This window comes from Pseudopodoces humilis, chromosome 4, assembly GCF_049639895.1.
Source record: "Pseudopodoces humilis isolate 2021_Gansu_Grassland_sample_001 chromosome 4, ASM4963989v1, whole genome shotgun sequence".
NCBI classification, from domain to species: domain Eukaryota; kingdom Metazoa; phylum Chordata; class Aves; order Passeriformes; family Paridae; genus Pseudopodoces; species Pseudopodoces humilis.
Window position 1 is genome coordinate 21,812,952 of NC_142203.1, and position 15,507 is coordinate 21,828,458.

At 39.8% G+C, this 15,507-nt stretch overlaps 1 protein-coding gene across 3 annotated transcripts in view; it reads left to right on the top strand.

The window, feature by feature from the left end:
- SNCAIP (synuclein alpha interacting protein) overlaps positions 1 to 15,507 on the top strand; it is an 88,028-nt gene that overhangs the window by 36,598 nt on the left and 35,923 nt on the right. For all 3 annotated transcript variants that reach the window (XM_005528122.3, XM_014257072.2, XM_014257071.2), the window contains exon 3: positions 9,986 to 10,058. In XM_005528122.3, the coding sequence (XP_005528179.1) occupies positions 9,986 to 10,058 (73 nt within the window). The remainder of the gene's footprint in view (positions 1 to 9,985; positions 10,059 to 15,507) is intronic.

The window sequence follows — 15,507 nt, forward strand, 5'->3', positions numbered from 1 at the left end:
CCTTGGGATGAAAGAATGTAGACCCCCCTCCCTCCGAATTATTATAAATTTGAAATCAAGGTGCTTTCAGGCAGAGATCTGGGGATAGGAATAACAGTTCTTTACTAGTATAACCAGGCAAACAAACAAACAATAACTACAGCATTAACAAGAACACAGAACCAGGGACCCCGGGACAGCTTTCTCGGCTGAGATGGGATGGAGGAGAGGTTTTGTTTCACAAACCCCCTCGGGCAGTCAGTCCCGGTGCTCCTGCAGGGCTCCAAGGAACAGTCGGCTGGAAACAGCAGGGACGAGCTGAGATCCTGGGCCGGTGGCTGAGGTGTATCAGCAGCTCCGCGGCGGTGGCTGGCACTGCCACACGTCCCGGCAGGACAGGGGGTGCGAGGCCACCAACCAAGAGGGGAGAAGGAGAAGAAGCAGCAGCTCTGTCTGGGTGATGGCGAAAAATTCCCTTCTCTCCACTGCAGCAGCTCTGCGACCCAGCACACGAACGTCTTTCCCCGAAGCCGAAGAAAGCCAGCTAAAAAACTGTCCCCACCCTCCTTTTCTGCCCCCTTCCCCCACCCCTGGGCCCGGCTACTCTTTGTCCGTTGTGAGCACCCCTAAGTACCGGTAGTTAGGTTGTCCCAGCACATAATGGGTAAAAATTCCCCGGGCAGGCCAGAAGGACAAAACAAAAAAAAAAAAGGACACCTAACCCTCAACAGCCCTTTCCACCAGTAGCCATTTCCCAGTACAGCTTGATTTTATCAACAGGTGATGTGGTAGTGTACAGAAAGAGATAGAAAGACTTCAAGGGATTCATAGGCAGCAGTGATCCTTAGTGTCAGAAATAAAAGCCCTAATTGCAAGCAAAAGTACTGTGTTACTGTTATGCATGTTTAGTGCTTTTCTGGGAGCCACTGGTACTGTGTATTTCTCTGTTACTCATAGTACTACTCCTATTGTCAGTGTTTCTGCTTTTTGTGGAGTTGTTCGTATGTTCGGTGTTTGATAAAAATAGACTCGAATACATAAATTAAATCTCCTACAAGAGAATTTATTAATTCAATTTTCAGATGAAAGTATGCCACAATCTCCTTCCATATGTTTCATAGTTTTAAAGTAAATTTTTTTTATTTTTTTGTACAAAGGGCCTGGTTTTCCCGTTAGCATTTGGGACTCTTGATTTATTTTAAAACATTCCAGATGCTTTATTCACTGACAAATTCCTTTTGAAGAGAATTTTTTTTTCTACCTATTGTACTGTTGAATTTTTATTAAAGCAGAATGTGGCAAATGCCCAAAATATTACAAGACAATGAGCCAATATTGAGTAAATACCTTATTATGGGCAACTTTCTTTATATTACTATTATATGCCAGATTAAGTCCTGGTATCTGTTTCTATACTCAGTTTAGTAAAACTGTAAAACATAATAGATGTAACCTTTCCATGTTCCTCCCATTGTGGCTGTTGCTGCATACTGGTGGGTTAGGTTACTCACTTTGCTGCTGAACAGCTCAGGCTTCCTACTTTCATAGGCTGTTCTTTCAGTGGATGCTGAACATTAAATAAAAAATCATCACAAATAATTGAGGTAGCAGTGCTACTCCCTGCTTTAGCAGGTAAGAGGACAAAGGATTTGTTGCCAGTACCCAGATCAACAAGCGAATTAATGTTTACTCTAGTGCTATACTCATATCTCATCATACACAGTTTAGAAATACCTGACCTTCACATTTTATCATTAGCCTGCTCTGTAAGAGCAGCTGCATAGCATCTGTATTGGCAAATTATATTATTCATGTTAGCCCTCTGGTTCTAATCCAGTGCAGAAAAGTGACTAATAATAATGCAACAAGAAGGCTGTTAAGATTATGCACTTACAAATGTACCTCATTTAGAAAGCCACTGTTTGTAGTCCAGACACTTGTCATCCATTTCAGCAAAGCTGGCCGAAGTGTGATAATAAAAAAGATAGACAGAAAGACAGGAATTCCTTTTAAAAGGCGAGTATTTATGTAAGTAAGGGAAAGTGGGGGGAGTTTGTTTGGGTTTTGTTTTATTTTCCTTTGTGGGGTTTTTGGTTGGTTGGTTGGTGGTTTTTTGGGGTTTTTTGGTTGGTTGGTTGCTGTTGTTACATTTGTACATGAGAAGAGGAAACTACATTTCTCCAACATCATGGAATCCTAGAATGGTTTTGGTAGGAAGAGACCTTCAAAGGTTGTTCAGTTCCTATCTCCCTGTCCCTTAGGCAGGGATACCTTCCACTAGATCTGGTTGCTCTAAGTCTCATTGTGATGGGTTGACATTGACTGGTCACCAGGTTCCCACCTGTCACTCCTACTCCATAAAGAAGATTGTTCTTTAAGGAGAGAGACACCACTCACCCATTAGTGCCAGGGGGGGAAAAAAGAAACCCAACTTTGGCAATACTAATTTATTGCCAATCAAATAGCACAGCATGATGAGAAACAAGGACAAATCTAAAGGCATGTTTTCCCCACCTCTTCCCTCTTTGTAGTCTCAGCTTCACTCCTGAGTGGTTTGCCTTGCCACCTTGATAAGCACAGGGGGATGGGGACGGATGGAGTTTGCATTCAAGTTATGTACCAGTTTGAAAGCAAACCAGTGGGAGATCCCAAGTCAGAAATACAATTTAATAGGAAAATTAAAATAAATTCAATAATACAGAAACACTGACAGAATCAGAATACAACCTGACACCCTGTTGGTCAGGGTGTTGGTAGCAGTGTGATTAAATGGTGGCTGCAGTCCTCCTGCCATGACAGATGTGGTTGTGTTGAAGCAGTGATTCTGTAGAAGGGCTTGATCTTCCTCTGAAGATCCAGTGGTGGTTATGGAGCTCTTGTCCTCTGGGAATTCAGTGAATAAGGCTGCCTATTGTGTTCCAAACCTCAGATTATATCCAGGTAGGAATGTTTGGTTCCTCCCACTGGATGGAGCAGAGGTGATGTACTTTTGTCAGTCATACAGTAAGACTCGATGGCCCATTAGGAGAAGATAGTCCCCTGGAGTTATCTGGGAGGAGTCATAAATAATAGGATAAGAAACACTGCCTAACCTGGTTTTAACAGCTTATGACGATGGTGAGAGACTACATACTTTTGGGTGCATCTTACATTGCAACCTAGAACAGGTTATCAGAGTGTCTCTGCTGTTCCCTCCAGTATTCTTCACAAGGACCACAGTTTTTCAGGGACTGCATCAGGATACAGCCCTTCAGGAACAGAGTGCTCCAGCATGGATCTCACACAAGGGTCACAGTTGTGACCTTTCAGGTCACAGGAAACCTGCTCCTATGTGGTCTCCTGCCCACAAAATTAGTTCCTGTCAAGAGCCTGCTTCAGCAGTGTCTTTCCACAGGCTGCAGGTTTCTTCAGGGTGCATCCACACACTCCAGTGTGAGGTCCTCTATGGGCTGAAGGCTGGATATCTGCTCTACCATGGCATTCTCCTGTGACTGCAGTACCTGTCTTCCCCTGCTTCTTCGCTGACCTTGGTGTCTCATATTTTATTGTTCCTATCCCAGCTGATGGAACTTCAGTGGTTTTTACCCTTTATTAAGTCTGTTATCCCAGAGGCACTGCCAACATCTCTGATGGGCTCAGCCTTTGCCAGTGGCCGGTCCTACATGGAGGCAGCCTCTGCTCTTAGTTTTCCACCCAAACCAAACACAGTTCTGTGTAGTGGGCATCCACAACTTCTCTGGGCAACCTCTTACAGTGTCTCACTACCCCCATTGTAAGAATGTCCTTGTTATATTCAATCTAAGTTTATGTTCTTTCTTTTGCCCCTTGACCTGCCACTACAGTCCCTGTAAAACAGTCTTTCTATATTTCTCTTATAAGCCTCCTTTATATATTGGAAGGCCATAAGAAAGTCTCCCTGCAGCCTCCTTTTCTCCAGGATGAAAGAATCCAAGCTCTCAGCTTTACTTCACAGAAGAAATGGTCCAGCCCCCTTGCTATTTTCGTGATCTTCTGGATGCACTGAGCAAATCCATGTCTTTTTTTGTCCCAGTGACCCCTGAGCTGAAGGCAGTACTCCAGGTGGATTCTCCCAAGAATGAAGTCCGTGGGAGGATCACGTCCTTTATTCTGCTGGCCAGACTTCTTGTGTAGCTCAGGATATGACTGACTTCCTAGTCTGCAAGTGAGCATTGCCAGTTTATGTCAAATTGTTCATCCTCCAGTATGCCAAGTCCTTCTCTGCAGGGCTCCTCTCAATATCCAAGTCAGTGTGGATAGTGGGCACTGCTCTGACACATGGATACAGGGACATGGGATCTTGAACTTGTTGAACTTAATGATGTTCACATGGGCCCACACCACAAGCCATCCTAAGTTCCATCTGGATGGCATTCCATTCCTCCAGTAAATCAAGCACTCAGCTTGGTGTCATGTGAAAACTTGCTGAGGGTGCACCCGAGCTCATCATTTATGTCCTTTACAAAGATATTAAATGCTATTGTTTGCAGTATGCATCCTTGAGGGACCACTCATTGTTGAGTTTCCCTTGGAGATTGAGATGTTGATTGTAACTCATTGGATGTGGCCAATTCCTTGTCCATCTATCAAACCCATATCTCTCCAAATTAGAGGCAAGGAGGTTGTACTTTGATACAGTATGCCAAAGGCATGAGAGAAGCTGAGGCAGATGACATCTGTAGCTCTCTCACTCCATTGTAGGATGCCACTCTCTTAGGCACAGTCTTCCCTTTGTGAAGCCATGCTGGCTATCTCTAATCACCTCTCTGCTATCCCTGTGTTTCAGCATAACTTCTAAGAGGATCTGTTCCATGATCTTACTGGGCACTGAGGCATGGCTGACCTACTAGTAGTTCCTGGGGCCCTTTTTTTCATCCTTGTTAAAAGAGAATGTGATACTCACTTTTTCCCAGTCATTGAAGACTGACTGCTTTGACTGTTAAAGTATTATTGAGAGTGGCTTAGCAGCTACCTCTACCATCTCCATCAGGGTTCTGGAATGCAAATATGATGCTTATTTTATAAACTAAGATGGTTCCATTCTTGATCTAAATGATATATTATATTTGACTGTAGTTCAGAGAGCAGAATAGGTTTCTGGGGCTCTTGTTTACGTTAAGGAAAAGTAATAGTCTGTCTGCAGTGATGTTAAACAACCCAGCTGAATATTTTCATTTATTTCTTCATTAATAACTGCTCACAGAAAAGAAGGGGAAGAGAAGACCTTTAGGTTGCATTAAATAGATACATTATCAAATGTATGTTTTATGCTTTCACCTTTTTCCTATATCTCCTGATTTGGGCAATAAATTTATTTCTGCTCTTAACTTTTATGCTGTTGGTATGGTTACCTGAACATTTCCTAACCCTTTGATTGAAATGCAGGATTTTTATTGCACTGGCAAATTGAGAAAATTTAAATTATTTTATTTCTTGGTTTATGGAAATAATACAAGATAACCTCATCATAACCAGAGTTGCTTGTGCTAAGATACAAGTAAACTGTTAGAGATTGAATGTACAGATAATTGCTCTGATCATTCTCTTAGCTCTGTATGAGTGAAAGCCAGGCTCAGTGGTGCCAATGTGAGACTGTGCCTGATTTAAAGGTCTGTGAAATGCAGGTGCAGTAATTGAGTTCAAATCTAAGTAAACAGCTGTTGAGTCATCAGGAATTTTGGAACAGCTTTAAAAACTTCTTGTGAATCCTTGCCTGGCAGGGAAGACATAGACTATTCATGGTCAGGAGTATGCCTAAGCTGCTAGCCTCCCATTTACTCAACACAGGGCCCATCATGAGCCTGCTGCACCCTTCCTTGGCCACAGGAAGAGCTGGGTCACCCCTCAGGCTCACACACAGCCATACTTTGCCTGCCCAGCCACCAGTCCTGCTGGGCACAGCATGCGGGGTCCAGCATCGCTGTGCAGGCACAATCATTAGCTGCAGCAGATTGATTTATTTACCATCCATCTGGAGCTCTCTCTTACATCTCCCATTTCAGAATGAAGCAAAATGCAGATGTCCACTAAGCTGTTCATAGGAAGTGTTAGTTTCAGACAGACATTTTGTACCCCTAAAAGTGTTAGTCCCCTTTGAAGCTAAAGGGAAGAATAACATATCAAGCATCTATATAAGACACACAACACATAGTACAAATAACTTAACCAGTGCTGCAAAAATACTCAGCACAGCTGTAAGAAAGACATTTAGTCTTGGGAGGTGATCATTTCCCACATGCATCACACCATAATCTCTTTCCTTCTCTGTTTTTTGTTTGGAAGCTGCTTAATTTGACACTACTGTTGAGAAAAATCTTCCTGCAACATCAGGCCAAGTGTTGTTCCTTTACTTTTTCTCAATATATCTTGCTATTTTCAAATAAATGTTTCAGAAATACACTGGCATTGTACAGTTAATAAATTATTAAGAAAATGCATTGTAAAGTTACTAATTTAATATGTTTTTATATAAATGAAGCATTTTGTTTTCCACTATCACAAATTAACTGAAATGTGACTGTTTACTTGGAAACACTTGGGAAAAAATTACCTGTAATGGAGGAAGGTGCCTGTTTTCAGTATCAAAATGAAAACAAGGAGCTGTGCATTTAGGATCAGGACAGAGTCACTGGTGTCTTTATCCAGTCCAGATCATTGGTGGCAGTAAATGATTTGAGTTCTGATACTGTAAACAGTTGGACGTGGTCCTTAATGCTTTTGGGGGTGTCATGGTTGTGATAATGTGGTCTGAGAGTTGCACTGTGCATACAGCTTGTATTTTGACTCCATTTAGGATACAAGAGAATGTTGAAAAGGTAACTTTTTTTGTTTCTTAATTTACTTAGTAAATCTTTATTTAATTTTTTATTCTTAATTTAATTTATTTGGGTTTTTTACTATTTTGTATAATATTTCTCTGCCTACTCATCAGTTATTTCGGATGCTTCTAGAACACAAGTGCATCTGCAAGTGGTGGACAAGTGGCACAGAGCAGAACAGCCCTATTAAAGATATTTTTTCTCATGTTTTTTGTTTAAAATTCATTGCATTGAAATTTGAAAATCATGTGAAATTTAAAAGGTTAGCATTAGCATTAATTGAGATTCTATGGTGCAGTGTTACATAATGAACAAATGTATGGCATTATAAGGGAGGTCCCATTTTCTCTGAATTAGCAGTGTCTGGAAGAAGCTGAGAATATCTTATATTTGCATGGAATGCTTGGTACTGCTTCTTGTCTCATTTGCTGTTGATACTGCTCTTCCATCTTACAAAATTCTTTAGGGACTTATTAGAATTCACTGTTTCAGGTTGGACATAGGCAGACCTTAAATGCAGAAAAGGAACCCAGATCTCAGACAGTAATCAAGAATTCCATTACACGTATTAGATTAGGAACAAGCTCTTAGTTTGTTACTGAATGTCACTATCAACCACAACAGACTTTAATTAAATACCAAAGGTCACGTTAAGCATTGACTAATGAAGTAACATGATGTGCTCAGCTCTTATATTTTCAATTACACCCTCAGTTATGGCCCTCAGCTCTGGCTGACGTGGTTATTCAAGTGGTGAAATGTGAGAAGTGGAGTTTAATTTTGTATGCAAAAAAAAATTTCGAAATTATTGAATGAAGAGTTGGAAGTAATTAATTTTAAATGCTGTTAAATAAGAATTAAGTCTTAAATTCTGTTCCAAGGAAGGGTTGCAATCTCAATTTCTTTTGATGTCCTGTGTTATCTTGAAATTTTACAGTAGAAGAAAAGCTAGAAAACATTAATGATGATTAGAACTGGAGCTAGAAATGTGAGAAATCAGTTCTAGCGGGAAGAGCTGGGAATGGATTGTTTTTATGGTTGGGAAAGTTCCACTTGAAAAAGTAGTTTTAGTTGCTTCCTGGACCAAAAGCTGGTTCTTTACATTTTAGCCACAAAATACAGAAGGCAGAAATACAAATTTGCTGAAGTCTTTTTGAGGACAGAGGTAAGTGGGAGGAAGTCTGTTAATGAAATTAAACCAATATTATTAAAATGCATAACATTTATAAACATTCAATAGATTTTTGGTGGTGGGACGACTAACTGAATACATTTTAGAGCAATGTTGAAACAAAAAAATCTGATTTTCCAAGAGAGCAGGAAAAAGACAAAAAGACAGCTTTCTGTTTTTGAAGTTCACTGACAAAACACATATCAATAGAGTACAATAGGCCTCTTTCTAACTGAATTACAAACTGTGTAATAGTTTAAACTGCAACAGCTGGTCTTATGAAGCTACCATATTCCTTGGAGACATGCTCCTTGGATTCTTTTAAGAATCTTACTAGACCAGTTCAACATTGTATTCTAAGTCTTTGTGCTGAAATAGCAAGATGTATAGCTTAACTTCTCAGGCTTTATTAAACAATGACTAAAGTGAAGCACAGCACATGGTATTTGTCCATGTCTGTGTTTAACTTGTATTGATTTGTCTTTAGTAGCATCCTTCTCCCTTTCTCAGCTCTGTTCTTTTTTGCTTTAGGCTGTCACATCCTGAAGCAGTCACAGCCTTATAGAAAACCCCTTGTTTGATGGGGATTGGAATCACTGGGTAGTTCTGGAGTGCTGCTACACATTTTAATTAATAAGTTCAGTGTTGATCCTGGGAATACTTACGAGGGTTTCTTCTTGTGGTTGAGGTTGCTCAATACATCCCTGAATTAGGTTGGCAAAGGGAAAAAGTCGGGCCTTGGAGGTTTTCTAGGCTTAATGAAGTAACTACAGTCATTTGAGTAACAGAAAAGTATGTTACTCTGCAGTTGGTCACATGAGCTTAAATTCAGATTATTTTGAAGGAAATTGACAGCTGTGCTTTAGAAACATGTCAAACACTGAATGACAAACTGTCAGCAAAACCCATGACAATGTATCACCATTTCTTTTTTGTATGGAAAGTTCATATGGTTTTATATGTAGTTGTTTTGCTTCATTGGTCAACAGCACACCAACTAAAAATACCTGTTTCTTTGAAAACATGTGTGGTATTTTTGTATTCTTAGAAAAATTTCAGTTGTGCTAATCCTAAATACTTTTTTTCTATTTAAGCTTAAAAAAACTGGTTTTAATAAGGAAATTCTTTGTATAAGCAAAGTAATTGATATTTGTTTCATAGATACAATGATTTTCATTTAAGTGGAGATTCCTGTATCATTTAAGTATTTTATTAAGGAAGACTTGCTATAAAGCAACTGCATATCAGAATGTATGGTTTTATAGCATAGGATCCTGTATCTTTCCAAATGTATTCTACAAGTGTATAAACTAAAAAATTCTGTTTAGTAAACTACCTATGGCACCTGTGGGGTTTTTTTTTCCATTTTTGAATGGTTAATGCATAGAATAATGTGCTGATTCGTATCAGATGTGTTTTGTCACATCAAAATAATAATACAAGTTTGCTTTAATAAAGCCAAGATTAGAGAAATGAGCCTATTGCCTGATATGTGTGGGTACACACACCCCTCTCTTAAATCAGATCTCTACAGCACAGATATTCTGAATCCCTTTTACATTCTGGTTTGTGACAGCTTGAATTCTAATTTTTAAGCATGGTCATTGTTGCAGTGCAACACCATAATAAGTACATAGGTGGGCAAAGTGAGACCCTTGAAGTTTATGATGAAGCCTGAATGTGGCCTGACCTCTGATGTACCTCACATTGTGTTGTGTTGTATTTGTGCCTTGAATATTGGTGACCTGTAGGAAGGAGAAATCTGAGGTGAGGAGGTGCTTTGCTCTAGCTTTGAAAGTCTGTTTCATATGTCTCAAGGTGGGAAACAAAAGTAGGTGCCATCTGCTGTTCTCATTCAACCTAAGAAGACCATCAGACTGCCAGAAGCAGCCTTGGTTTGTAGATTTAGTTAGTGTCCATGACACATGAACCTCTTGAAAATCTTACTTCTCATCTTTTTTAATTATTACCTCTATACATTTTTTCTCCTTTTTTACAGTATTCTGTAACTTCCCTCAAGACCATCCCAGAATTATGTAGAAGGTGTGATTCACAAAATGAAGACAGATCAGGTATGACCCCCGTTTCTGTCCACCCATAATATTCTAGGCTTTTTATTCTAATCATGTACAATTTGGCAACAATAGCTTATTGGCAGTGTCCTGTTGTTTTGTTTTTTCTCATTTATGTACAGTGTTCTGGAAACATGAGTTTCTTTTTTTTCAACAGATGTTAGTTCATTAGAAGAAAAGAAAGTTCCAAAAAAGGATTTGGCTGTATACAGATAAATGTAGGGCTTCATCTCAGCAGCTCCAAACCACAGTATGTGCAACAATTTACTTGAAAACCCGAGAAACCATTGGTGACAAGATGTAATAATGTAGGCGCCAATGAAAAAATGTTGGATACATTTACTACCCATATGGCCATGACCAGTCTGAGGGATGATGTTTTGCCAGAGTCTGAAACTCTGTATCAAGGATGCTACATGATAGAATCTACTCTAAGGCATACTGTAATAGTTAAGATTAAAGCTGAGTTTTTTAGTTTAATAGTGTAAACTAAATGAAGAATCATGGCATATAGATGAGAACCAGCTGGAGACCTTCCCCCTGCCCCCTGACAAAAAGTGCATTCAGTGTTGTTTTTCACTCTGTAAATCAGATTAATCCGCTTTTATTTTTCTCTTCCTGATGGAGGAGAAATTAACTGCTAAGAGAAGCATTTTTGTTGAGCTGTGAAAAGTTTATTGTGCTTTTTGATCTTTTAATTGAACTTCTGTTAATGTTGTTTCATCAAGTACTTTTTTAACAGAAACAGGAGATCTGTAATTCACGGGATGATACATGAAAGGACTTAAGAACCATGCTATACTTCAGCAAGTTTTATTTCTATGTTTCCTTTCAGACTTTTTAAAATTTCTACTGTGTTTAACTTAAGTGGAAACTCTCTTCTAACAGAGTTGGTAAAGGCCAGGTTACCACATGCCGCTGTCCTTTCCAATAAAGAGAAGCAAAGCTCTCCTTAAAATACTTGCTTGCAGATTACTGCCCACACAGGGCACAGCAGTGATTGCACACACATTATTACTTGTTGCAAGCAAGAGCAGGGAAGAAATGTAAAGATTGAAGACTCCTAATCCACCCCCCTCAAATTGCCCTATCTCATTCTACCCTAGTCTTCCCCCATTCTCCCCTATCCTCTCCTCCATTCTCCCCTCCATATTCCCCTTTTTCTTTTGGTCCTGCCCCATTTCACCCTTCTATCCTTCCCATGCCTCATCCCTACCCCTTTTCTCTCTTCTTTCCTCTTGCTGGTTCTTCCCCCTTCCTCATCCCTTGCATCCTTCCATCTTCCACCTTTGTCCCATCCCATTCCTCCTTTCTTCCTGTCTCCTTCCCTTCTTCACATTCCTACTCCCACTCTCCCTGCTCTCTCCCTGTTCTATTGTCACACCATTGCTCCACACTTTTCTTCTCCCATTCTTCTCTCATTCCTCCTGCCTCCTCTCCTCTTTTTCACCCACTTCTTCCCCCTTTGGCTTCTCCTTCTTCCCTGCCATTCTCCATAGCATTTAATCCCTCGTTGCTCCCCACATGCTCCCACCATTCTCTCCCATGCTTCTCCTCCTATTCTTCTTTCTCCATTTAAAATTCAGGTATTAGTTATAAAGTAAAATGCAGTCCAATAGTAAGGAAGAAATACTGGTTATGGGCTCTTTGTTCAGAGTGTGGGATGCTGACAATTTACTATATAGCTCTCTTGTTCCATAGTTTCCTCTGCAGACAGACATTTTTTGATTATGATTTTAATTACATCAGTACTATTCCCTTGAAAAGCGTTTGACAGAAGCAAATACAGGGATTGGTGGAAGACAGCAGTAGCTCTGGGGTGTCTGCCAGTGGAAGTTAATTGCAGATTGGTTAAAAGTCTTGAGTGAAAAAGAGATCTGCTGCACTGATAGTAGTATTGACAAAGTGGAAATAGTACTGAAAGCTGGATTTTGTTGCTACTTACCACTTATTTTGGTGAATAGGAGATAGTACTGAAATACTTCAGCTTTTACTCTGCTTAATCACTGAGTAATATAATGCTGAACAGAAGTTTATCACTTTACATATCTGAACAGACTTCAGTATCTCAAGTATCTTGAAATATAGACAGAGCTGGATTAGTCAACATTGTGTAAGGCCCCATTTGATAACTTTTCATCGTTGATTTTGACACAGTCTTTTGCCTTCCCTATACTGTGGATCATTAAAATAATGTTTCCAAAGTATTGATGATGTGTGCTATTTTTTATGAAAATAGATTATATAATAAATCTTTCATACTATAGCATGAAGCATTCATACTATTTTATATCTGCATTCCACTGTTAATTCAAGTAGTTACAAATAGAAGAACTCGGAGATCTTACAGAGAGTTGATCCAGCTTTCTACCTCATATTGCTTAATTAGAGGAAAGTAGAACTACCCAAGAACTATTTTTTTAGAAGAACTACAAGTTAAGCAAACATTGATCACAGGCAAGACATGTCACAGTCTAAAAAGCAGTTATCTGTCATCTTTGTCTCAGGAAAATAGTTCGCTAAGACAGTTAAGACAAAATTATAGAGAAGGTAAGATTCAATTTTATACTTGAAAAAATATTTTATATATATATACACACACACACACACACATATATATATATATATATATATATATATATATGTATATATATAGGCAACTATTTTCACCAGCAGGATTGTTAGAACAGATGTAAACCAGACCAGTTCCTCATTATGGAATTAACATTTCTTAACTATATGGCTAATAATATGGAAGTGTTACTATTGTTTGCAGATACGTTTGGTAAATAGCCCTGTCATTTCTGTTTTCTTTTCCTCCTTTCACGCAAGCATTGAATAATAAGTTAGTAACATATGAAAGTATTTGGTTACATTGTTTTCAAATTACTCCAAGGACTTTTAATCCTAGGCAAATACTGGTGTTTAGATGTCAGTGTGTCTTCTCAAGCATTTCACTTCAGCAGGCTTTTTGCGGTTTTTTTAACTATTTCTGACTGCCTGTAACTTCTGCTCAGATTACTTGTTCTTTTGGAAAGGGAGGTATTAGAAAGTCTGACAAATGTTTTCCCAATGTGTAGTTTTTCCTCCTTGAAATGCCACCATCACCTCCCTTTATTGGACAGCACTGGCTGGTGGTGTGCATTGTTGGGAAGGTCCTGTTCCTTTCCTCACTCTTTTCCAAGATGTGCATGACAGTCATGCAGCAGCATAGTCTCAGTCCTGACTCAGAATCGAAGAATCACAGAATATTCCGAGCTGGAAGGTTCCCACAAGGATCATCAAAGTCTGATTCCTGGCCTGCATAGGACACCCCAAGAGTCACACCGTGTGCCCAAGAGCATTGTCCAAACACTTCCTGAGCTCTGTCAGGCTGGTGCTGTGACACTTCCCTGGGGAGCCTGTTCCAGTAACCAGCCACCCTCGGGGTGAAAAACTTTCCCCTGATATCCAACTTAAACCTCTCCTGATACAACTTCAGGCCATTCCCTCCCATCCTGTCCCTGTCACCACAGAGCAGAGATCAGTGCCTGCCCCTCCTCTTCCCCTCCCAAGGAAGCTGTCACTGCAGTGAGGTCTCCCCTCAGTCTCCTCCAGGCTGAACAGACCAAGTGCCCTCAGCCACTCCTCACACGGCTTCCCCCCAAGGCCCTTCACCATCCTCATGGCCCTCCTTGGACACTCCCTAACACCTCAATGTCTTTTTTGTGTTGTGGCACCCAAAACTGTCCCCAGCACTCGAGCTGAGGCTGCCCCAGCTCAGAGCAGAGCAGGACAATCCCCTCCCTTGCCTGGCTGTGATGCTGGGCCTGATGCACCCCAGGACACCGGGGCCCTCCTGCCTGCCAGGGCACTGCTGGCTCAGGGTCAACTTGTCATTGACCAGGAAACCCAGGGTCCTTTCCGTGGCACTGCTCTCCAGCCTCTCATTCCCCAGTCTGTCTGTAAAGCCAGGGTTACCTCATCCCAGGTGCAGAATGCATCACTTTCCTTCTTAAGCATCATACATTTGGTGATTGCCCAGGCCTCTAATTTCTCAAGGTCTCTCTGTCTTCAGAGGGAATAACCAGCTCCTCCTAATTTTGTGTCATCTGCAAACTTGCTATTCCTTCAAGTCCTGCATCCAAGTCCCTTATGACTTCTCTGAGTCCTTCTTGGATTTAGGGAATTCTGACTCAGAAAAATTCCAAGGGATCCTTGGAGCCAAAATATATGTGCCAATTTGGTATTGGCAAAAAATTGAAGGGAAAATCATGGTTTATCTACAATAAAATTTGATTAAGGGTAATTATTTTTTCTAAAATCACGCATCAAGATAATGATCTTTTAGGTAGCATAATAACCACTAAGGTGGACATTACCTCAGTTGTTTAGAGCAAAGTGCTTATTGGCTTCAAGACTGTGGGTTTAATCCCTGTACAGGCCATTCACTTAAGAGCTGGACTCAATGATCTTTGTGGATCCCTTCCAACTCAGAATATTCTGTGATTCTGTATTTTTTTTTATCTTCAAAGATGGAAAATTAAAGAGTGTGGTTTAGAAATGGCCCTAGCCAGCACATTCTTCCTGCAATGAAGTGTTAGCCAGAGTGCCTGTTGATTTCCAGCATTGTTTAATATAGACTGAGGAACTGAAACAGAAATCAGTCCTTTATGCTTTTGTTACTATGCATGAAATTGATTGCATTTATTTCTGGGCAGATTTTCTAAGAACACTTGAACAAATAGCTCAAGACAACTGTGTTCAACAAGCTTCACTGAACCATGTCATTGTTGAAGTATATTCTGTCATCTGTGACGACTTTCAGTTGTCATTAAATGGTTGTTTCAAATGAAAGGCAATATACTACTCTAGATCTTTATTCACAGATTGGTAAATACAAATTCACTTTTAATGACCATCAGTTATCCTTCTGCACTGCTTTATTCATTCCCAAAGAAGCTACCATTCGAAAAATTATTCAAAATGTTAGTTTCCTAACTGAGAAAAATAAATAAATCAATGAACATAAAGTTACAGAAAATTTCTGTCTCAAGCTTTTGGCAGTTTTTAGTTGTAAGAGAAAATGAAGTAAAATTTGATTTGGAAGCAGTGTTAAAAGGCATCAATTTCACAGATTAGTTCTCCAAGTATCTCCGAGAGAAATATGTCTGAAACAATGCAATACTGATTGGTTCATTCCTTGGTAGAATACTGAAGAATTTTCTTAGTAAAAAAACAGTTGTGCTAGTTACATATCAGTTCTTTTCATACCTAATTTTTGCATCCTCCCTCTTCCTTTTTCACTCATTTTGTGCCAGACTGACCTCTTCTAATTTTTCATTAGAACTTTACTTTCTACTGTCCTTTTACATCCGCAAATCAGTCTATACAAGAGTAAACCAAATTTATTAATTTCAAAATTTTCTTTGCCTTTCCTATATTCTCTACTTGAGAATGTCAGCTTTTG